At 41.5% G+C, this 9,415-nt stretch overlaps 1 protein-coding gene across 1 annotated transcript; it reads left to right on the forward strand.

Annotated features, from left to right (window-relative positions):
• The first annotated feature begins 4,111 nt into the window (after positions 1–4,111).
• Positions 4,112–8,064, forward strand: arsia (arylsulfatase family, member Ia). The gene is made up of 2 exons (XM_071458439.1): positions 4,112–4,542; positions 5,340–8,064. Exons 1-2 carry the CDS (start codon positions 4,229–4,231, stop codon positions 6,736–6,738), a joined length of 1,713 nt encoding a protein of 570 aa, XP_071314540.1. The 5' UTR covers positions 4,112–4,228; the 3' UTR covers positions 6,739–8,064.
• The last annotated feature ends 1,351 nt before the right edge of the window (positions 8,065–9,415 follow it).

A 9,415-nucleotide genomic window follows, 5' to 3' on the forward strand; every position in this document is an offset into this window, starting at 1 on the left:
GCTATCTATTGAAAATGGTTTAGAAATCTTTAAAAAAGTAATTTTGTTGCAGATACTGCTTGTTTCCCAAAAGGCAGTGCATTATCCGTATTTTTAGGTTTTATGACAATTAGTGAAATTATCAACTTTAAAACGCATAAAAATAAAGCATTAGCAGAGTTCTATATGTTACACAGTTTGCCAGCCAACGTAAAAACAACTTTTTGGTATATCCATTGAAACCTGTTGAACCAAGAGAGAAAGATCAGTGTCCTTTTCCTCTAAAATGACCCCTGGTTTGATGAACTGATGTTGAAAAGATGATAACAGGTAAAAAAAAAAAGAAAAAAAAAGGAGATGTTAAACAAACTCTGAAACAAAGGTACTTCTGTACATAGTAGAGAGACGACAAGCTGAATGCAGTTCTATTGAAGTACAGGTTTTGGCTCAGGGTTGTAACACAGGAAGAAAGAAAACCTCCATCCAGTCTTTCTCAGATTAGAAAATTGGGGTAAGAGGGGGAGTAATGTGCAGCTTTACTGGCAGGGCTGTGTTGACTAGAAAGGGGGTAGTGTTCATGGCGAAGGGGAGCAGCCGTATTCAGTAACAGCACCTCTTCCTTTCGCCAAAGCCAACATCTGGTGCCGACCGACACAGAGCAGCAACAGCCTACGTCTCTGCTTCCCTTTCAACTCATTATTGCATTTCATGGTTCCTAAGAAAAAAATCTTAGAACCTGGCTGGAAAGTGATGTGAAAATGAGAAGATGTTGTGAGTGTTTACGTCTGTGTTTCTGTGTTTGTTTGGAGTTTATGAGAAGAGAGGAGGTGAAAAGTCAGTGCAAGGGTTTAAAAGCTACTACTACCTATGAATGAGCCAAGTAATGAACTCCTTCTGAAGGAAACCGCACTTTGCGTTTTTATAAATCCGCTTTCAATTACGTAGAAGAAAAAAGGAAGTGTTGTTAAATTTACAATGTTCCATGACACTCTCTGGAAGAAATTAGACATATTACATTTTTTTTAATTTTTAAAATTTCCATTTAGTAAAGATCATTTTTCCTCTCCAAACCTCACTCTGAGAATGTCCCAATGATATGTAACCATTAGGGCCTTTTACCGTTTTAAACATTTACACTTGGGACAGCAGGGGAGAGTGATCAAGAAGGTGAAAAGATGAAAAGAGCAGCGGAGTAAGAGTCTGAGAATGTGATCTGTGATCAGTGTGAGCAGTTCATTAAAGCTGTGTGACTAACTTTAACTCCAAACATACCTAACATGACCACTCACTGTTTGAATCACGCTGTTTCCACAGGTAGACAGCTGTGGTTTACAAGATTACTAAAAAGTTAATGTACCCTTTATTTTTAGGTTATTTTGACACAGAGCAGCAGCCTGATCCAAATCATGACAAACAAATAACTGAAAATAACCTCCAGAAACCAAGTACAGTGTTTGTTCAGCATCTGCGGGGTCAAAGAAAACCCCACTCGTGGTGCATTGTAAGGCAACTGTTTCCATAAATACCGTCATCAAACCATTTCTTGGTTAAGGGTTGAATTCTTTAGTCTGGCAGAATGACACTTCAAAAAGGATTAGTAAATGTGTGATGTAAACTGTGACATATTTGTGGTATCAACCTACCAACATCTTTCAGACGTGGACTATGATGAGTATGTGGCCACACGCTTATGTTAATATACGTGCGTGTATGAGTCAATGTGTGTCAGTATGTATGTGTGTGTTGTTTGTGTTGTGGTGTTGGCTGTGAGTCTAACTGTTGTTGACCCAGTGAGCTGCCACAGTTACACTTCTGACCAACAGAAAACAGATGAGTCACATCTCATAAGTGTGGCTGCCCAAAGACATGGAGATTCTTACTTTCCTTGTAATACACACACACACGCGCGCACACACACACACACACACACACACACACACACACACACACACACACACACACACACACACACACAGTATATTATCTGTCTGTGACATATTGTAAACTTACAATGATCTAGAATATCCAGTCACTCAGTATGAGCGCACAACAGCTCTCTGATTTTTTTGTAGGACTTGTGGAACACCTTCAGCTTTCCCAGCCGCTCCCTCTAGGAAAACTACATAAATAAACAGGATGGTGTAAGACTTCAGGTGCACCTCAATCTTTTTTTTCTTCTCTCTCTTTCCCAGATTGAACTGCCTTAAACTCAGAAGCTCCGCTCCAAAGAGGCCTCTGCTGATGCTGGGCAAACAGCCCCGGCCCGCAGCTTCATACCCTTTACGGGAGGCTCATGCTTCCTTTGGTTGTGTGGTGACCTCCATGCCCACAAGTCCCTGTATCAACATTTTGCAATGTGTTGACCAACTCCTGACTTCGACAGATCTTATTTCTGTGTGTAGGCCATGTTTCACCTCAGTGACCTTGAGCTATTCAACAGATTACGGTTTTAAAGTGATATCTAGTGAACGTACAGAAGATGAAAATATTAGGGCTTCTTACACAATCAAACCAGTGTCTTATGCATAGAATAATGTCGGCCTGATAATGGCCCAACCCAACAAGCATGGGGGGAATTTGGAAGTAAAATACGTGTTGAGCAGGACAGTATGAGATTGTGCTTGTAACATGTTTAGCTAGGCCCCGGTGGAAAGACTTGCATGACAGAATTTTTCTCTTCAGTTTGACAACATATACAACAGGCCCCTGATGCTGTGGTTGACATTCCTGATACTGTGTGTCCGTGTCTGAACCCTCCTCAATCACGCAGGTTGTGAAACTGGCGAGTCACATGGTCAAAAATGGACGTGGTCGAGAAATACTACCCAATTGCAAAGGAGCATCATTCAACACTGATATCACTTAATAACAGGACTTACAGCATGAGATTATTTTTACCTGTTAAAACACTATGTGGCTTCACATAGTTAAAAGGCTGGAAGCAATGACTGATCCTGTTTCAGTGTTTGTGCTAATGTGTCTCTTGGCAAAAGTAACAGCATGAATGTGAGATGCCATTATCACTACATCTGACAAAGAGATGATCTTGAAAGACATAACGGCTGAGTTATGCTAGAAAAGAGTTATTTCGAATGGCCACTTTTGAGGGTGTGGTGAAAATCAGGCAGTGACACAGAGGGTTGAAGCTTAATAACTGATTAAATATATTGTGTTACACATTGATTTTTTTAAGAATGAAAAAAAATGAGCTTTAACGCAGTCACTGTGTGAAACAAGTGTGATGTTGGATTGTTGGCTTAAACAAGTTACAGAATGAACACACACACAAATTTAAATCATTTTCTTTTGGTAGTGAATTGAACCTCCCGCAGCTCTCCACAGACCACTGAGTCAAAGTCAATCTGCAGCAGGATGAAGGTCTACAGACAAGATGCTGTGGAGCAATAAGGAGCTGTGGCTGAGGGTGTGCAGTCCTGTTGCTCTCTGTTGACCCACTGGATGATTTCTAAAGTGGTTCTTTGACGCCTGGTTGGAGATGTTATCAGAGTTTGGGAAGTCTGCTCTGTCTCTTTCCTCAGGTCTGCAATACTCATAAAACAGCAGGAATAATAAGTGAGTGTTTGTGAGCACTGCGGAGTGGAGCGGGGAACAGTGTCTGTGATTGTGTCTGTCGGGCCCCACAACTACCCCGAGACTCAAATCTCCCCCACACGCCGTGTTTTTCAGAGTGAGGGTCTCTCTGTAGAGCCTCTGTCATCCACAGCTAAACCAGGTCAGATGGGAATGATTTTTTTTTTCCTACTTTCTAGTCATTTGTAAAGTTGACAGCGTGGTTCACTGAAATCAAATGACCATGAAATAGTATGAATGAGGAGGAGGGTGCATGATGTGAGCCTTTTGGCTGATTTAGTGTTTAAAGCCGCTTTTACACCGAACGGAGCAAAATCAGAACCACATTCATCAAATTTAGGATGTTGCAGAACGTTATCCAATTTTAGCACAAATATCAGAGCCTACTAATGTGAGATGTAAACTCACCATTAACACCTGGATGGAGTAGAAACATTTCTGTGTGTGTCTTTGGGTGGTGGTGGGGGGGGGGGGCTGATGTTATTTCAGTGAGGCAGAAAGGCAAAAAAAATGGGCGGGGTCAATGGGACCACTAGGGAAAGTGAAATGCTTTCAAAGAGGCTGACACAGTTTGGAGAGAGTAAGGATGGAGGTGTAGTGAGCCCCGCTCCACAATGATTTGGTGATAGTTTGACACATTTAAAGTGTGACAGAAATCATGGCAACCACAGCTCTGACCGGGTTCTCCATGATGAGCCTGCTCAGCCTCGGCTACCTCACCTGGGACCTGATGAGTCCGAACCAGGTGGAAAACGAGCCCGACCAGATTTTCGGAGACAGGTCTGCCACCGCGCAGCCTCCTCACGTCATCTTCATCATGACAGACGATCAGGGATTCAACGACATCGGCTATCACAGCTCCGACATCAGGACACCGGCGCTGGATAAACTGGCTGCGGACGGAGTGAAGCTGGAGAATTACTACATCCAGCCCATCTGCACCCCGTCCCGGAGTCAACTCATCACCGGCAGGTAAAGTGTGTGTCCTCAGGCTTGAGACTGGACTTCCTCCTGTTGTGCGTCTGGACCAAATTCCTTTAATAAAAACATGAATGAAATGCAATGATTAGCCTACATGCAAGTCTTCTAATACATTTAGCCCACATATGTTTTTTGTCAGCTGTGGGATTTGAATGAATGGAAACGGATGTGCAGACCCAAAATATAGTTTATATTGTATATAGTTTTGGAATATTGTTCTTCATGTCTCAAAGAGTAAAAGTAAATAACGGTAAATAGATTATTATACATAACATAAAAGTAGGCTACACTTGTCTTTTGGACTGTGTCCCATTGTGTTTCTCCTCTTATTCATTTTTCTGATAAATTATTATTTATTTTGCCTTGAAATCCAAAAAAAAAAAAAAAAAAAAAAAAGGAATTCTGTTGTCTGTAAAAGCAGAATTACTTCTGAGTTTTGACATATATATACAAATATTTCTCATATAGACATATGGGCCCTGCTGCCCCGATGACATAAGGTGGTTACAAACTTTTACACTCAGTGTCGTTTGTTTATTTAATGGTATATCCCTTTGAATTAAAAGGGACAGATGTTATAAACTAAAACTCGTAGCTCAGGCCTCAGAGGCTGTTCTGTGGCCTAACCCACATCTGAGCACACATGCAGCTGAGGGAGGAAATAGGAATCCTTTATTCTGCCCTTTTCTTTCCTCCTCTCTCCTCCTACCCACTGCACTATGTGTTGGATTTGATTATTGATAACACATTAGTCCTTCTGACAGTTTTCATAATTATTAACCTTACAGGTACCAAATTCACACTGGCCTGCAGCACTCTATTATCCGGCCCCGCCAGCCCAGCTGCCTGCCCTTTGACCAGGTCACCCTCCCCCAGAGGCTGCAGGAGCTCGGCTATGCCACCCACATGGTTGGCAAGTGGCACCTGGGCTTCTACAAGAAGGAGTGTTTGCCCACTCGTCGTGGCTTTGACACCTACTTCGGCTCCTTAACGGGCAGTGTAAACTACTACACTTATGATTCTTGTGATGGCCCCGGGCTGTGTGGCTTTGACCTCCATGAAGGGGAGTCCGTTGCCTGGGGCCAGAGAGGCAAATACTCCACCCATTTGTACACGCAGAGAGTACGCAAGATTCTGGCAACCCACGATCCTCAGTCCCAGCCACTGTTCATCTTCCTCTCCTTCCAAGCTGTTCACACACCCCTTCAGTCTCCACGGGAGTACATCTACCCTTACCGTGGGCTGGGAAATGTGGCACGGAGGAAGTATGCTGCTATGGTCTCAGTTGTAGACGAGGCGGTTCGAAATATAACATACGCTCTCCGCAAATATGGCTACTACCAGAACAGTGTCATCATCTTCTCTACTGATAACGGAGGCCAGCCTTTGTCTGGTGGCAGTAACTGGCCGCTCAGAGGACGTAAAGGCACCTACTGGGAAGGTGGTGTCCGGGGTCTGGGGTTTGTCCACAGTCCTTTGCTGAGGAGGAAGAGGAGGGTGAGCAAAGCATTGGTGCACATTACTGACTGGTATCCCACACTGGTGGGACTAGCGGGTGGCAATGAGTCCCTGACTGAGGGGGTGGATGGATATAATGTTTGGGAAGCCATCAGTGAAGGTAAAGAGTCGCCAAGATTGGAGATCCTCCACAACATCGACCCTCTGTATAACCATGCACACAGTGGCTCTCTGCAGAAAGGATATGGGATTTGGAATACAGCCATTCAGGCCTCCATACGAGCTGGAGACTGGAAACTTCTGACAGGAGACCCAGGTTATGGAGACTGGACCCCGCCACAGATCCTTCCAGGTTTTCCCAATGGCTGGTGGAACCTAGAGCGCCATACTAAGCCCCGGAAATCAGTGTGGCTTTTCAACATCTCTGGAGACCCCTATGAACGGTTTGACCTTTCTGAGCAGAGACCAGATGTTGTCAAAGAGCTTTTAGCCAGACTGGTGTACTACAACCGCACTGCAGTGCCAGTAAGGTATCCATCAGAGGACGCGAGGGCTGATCCCCACCTGAATGGAGGTGCCTGGGTCCCCTGGGTGGGAGATGAGGAGGAGGACAGCTGGGACAGTGTTTACCAGAAAAATAACAAGGACTGGAAGAAGAAGCTCAAACAGTCTAAAAGCAGGTCATTTTTCAGGAGACTCAACTCTAGGATCATGTCCAACAGGATATAGAAAGGACATGACTGAAGAAGATTCAGATTCAGCACTTCTGAAAGACAAGGATGTTTTGAAGATGTGTTTTTGTTTTCACCAAAGAACCAAGTGATGCAAGATCCAGCTGCAAGTATTGAGTTGTAGATGGAGGTAGATGTTCAGTCCACTGAAAGTATTCATTATTCAACTGGTTTGTATCCATTTGAATAGAAAAATGTGAGCTAACTCCATTTTACAAGATGATACAAGTATGTAAGCAAATATGTTTTTTTTTTTTTAGCATAAAAGAGCCTGTCTTCCCAAGAGAGAGAGAGAGACATAGAAGATAGGGTTGTTTTATAAAATCAGAATTGCTGTATTCGACAAGGTGACAAGGAGAAATCATCTGCAAACATTTGTAACTATGATTAATATACAACTACCTCTATGTCAATGTGACATTTGTTGCAAGTTTTATTTCTTTGAGTCAAACTCATTTTCAGCTTCTCCTATTTATTATTTACACATTTTAAAATATTGGAATAATAGATGAACATATTAGTTTTCTTACATGATAGGAAAAGCATCTTTTAGATAAAGTATGTGCTGGGTTCATTTCCAACTCTGACTCTAATCGCCTTTTTGTATATGTCATCATTCTGTATATGTCATCTTCTTCTTCTTTCATCCTTTATGTTTGTAAAATCCTACTGACAGGCATGAGCCTCTCTAGTAAAATGAGCTTAAGGGCGTTTGATGAAAGCAAAGTGTTGACGTTTGTCACCACTATTTAATAAGAACTTGTGACAAGATTATTACAGTTAAGGGGGTTAGTAAAAGACATCTTATGAGTGGAAAGAGAGCAGTAAAGTGAATAAGCTTGTGGCTTTGGAAGCACTGATGCTAATTTATGCCTTGCTTCATTTCCTCAACACAACTTATTGGAAAACATACTGTCTAATTATCCTCTCTTAAGTTGTCCATTCACTCAGTCACTTTGCTCATTTCACGTTAACCTCAGCAGATGGGATTTCCCATGGCAGAAGAATGCAATTGTTGAGGCTCCTCCAATAATGATATTGTGTTTAATGAAAAATGTAATTTGGAGAAATTACAGGCAAGTGTCTTCTTTTGAGACCTTTGTGCACACCATGTCCACAAGAAATATGTTTGGATTGCGTAATATAAGTTTTATGGGATATTACACTTCACTCTCAGTACTGCGATTTCTGTCTGTGTAACCCAGTCATTGCTTTGGAGGGGACTGACTGGCAGGCAAAAGGAATCACATGTGGTATTTATTTATACAAAAGTGATGAGATTTTAAAATGTGCAAAATTCTAAATTGTAAAATAAAAATGAGAATAACAGAGGTGTTTACCTGTTTTATGAGCCCATAAAAAAAGTGAACACGACATCGTTACTATGTCAGTTTACTGTAAGTAATATAGAATCCAAAACAAAAACATCAAATAAATAGTATAGCCCTAAACAAAATCCCTAAACTAAAAAATCCTACTTCCCCCATGATGTAACAGGAACTTGAAAAAGTCCGGTGGCCACTTCCTGTATTTAGCTGCTCTGCTTTAATCGAAATAGCTTCCCCCAGCTGCAGGTGGTAAGTCAAAGAAAACAACAATGAGAGCAACTTAAGTGCTCTCAAATGCACAAACTAAAGTGTGGCTGGTCAGAGGTTAACTAATAGAATAGCACTACACTAGCAATACAATACAAGGATGATAGGTGAAACAAAACCCAAGTGTCATTATTTTTGTTCACCAATGTGCAATGTGGATGTGATGTGAATGAGGTTAACAGAAACTTCAATAAGACAATGAACCAGTGAGTGTAAATCAAAGAAAAGTAAGGTGTGTGGCATCAGGAGCGTTACCAACATTTCAATCGACTGCTCTGAGGCTGCAGATCTGGCCATCACCTCCCTTTAAAGTTGCACTTATCAAAACTTTAATTGAACAATCCATCAAATGATTATGTATATTGTGAAAGTTGTTGCTCATAATGATGACCCCACAGATATTTGTTGGGCAAGCAGAAAGAAAAAGCATCAATAACAGGTCAAAACAAATAAAAATGTGTTGCCTGCTTTTGTGGTTATTATCGAGTAAAGGTTACAGCGTAGAAAAGTTATGCACAGAAATGTTTGCTGATCTACAACACAGGCGGGACACATGCTGTGTAAAGTTGTCCATCTACATGCAGGGGTTAGAGTTGAGTTACTGAGGGTCCAACTGAAATCACATTTAGTCAGCCCTCTGCAGTCTAAAATAATGTCAGTGTGTGTTTTTTTTTAATGCATTAATAGTTTTCTGTTTTCAAAAGGAAACACAAAAGTCTTTGAGGAAACATTGGAAATGCTCTTTTTCTGATGGTTTGACCACAGTGTTTAAATGCAGTTTAATGTGCTGTGGACATATCACTCACTGACCCCCACTGAGGTGTTTTTTCCAGCTACAACAAAAGTAATTAGGACATGATAACATGTTTTCATAATTCATTTAATCTTTCATATGTATCCACTTTATTCTTGACACATCATTTTGAAAATTACATATATATTATATAAAATCGTAAATTGTGCCATATGTGATGTTCTCAGGTATCATCAGAAATCACGACCTTTCCTCAGGTAGGACTTTCATCTTACAACTCTTAATCTTTGGAAAGTGAGAAAACTGACAATAACAAGCCACCAACC

The sequence above is a fragment of the Trachinotus anak genome, unplaced genomic scaffold, assembly GCF_046630095.1.
Source record: "Trachinotus anak isolate AG129_WGS33_773 ecotype Australia unplaced genomic scaffold, CSIRO_AGI_Tana_v1 ptg000021l, whole genome shotgun sequence".
NCBI classification, from domain to species: domain Eukaryota; kingdom Metazoa; phylum Chordata; class Actinopteri; order Carangiformes; family Carangidae; genus Trachinotus; species Trachinotus anak.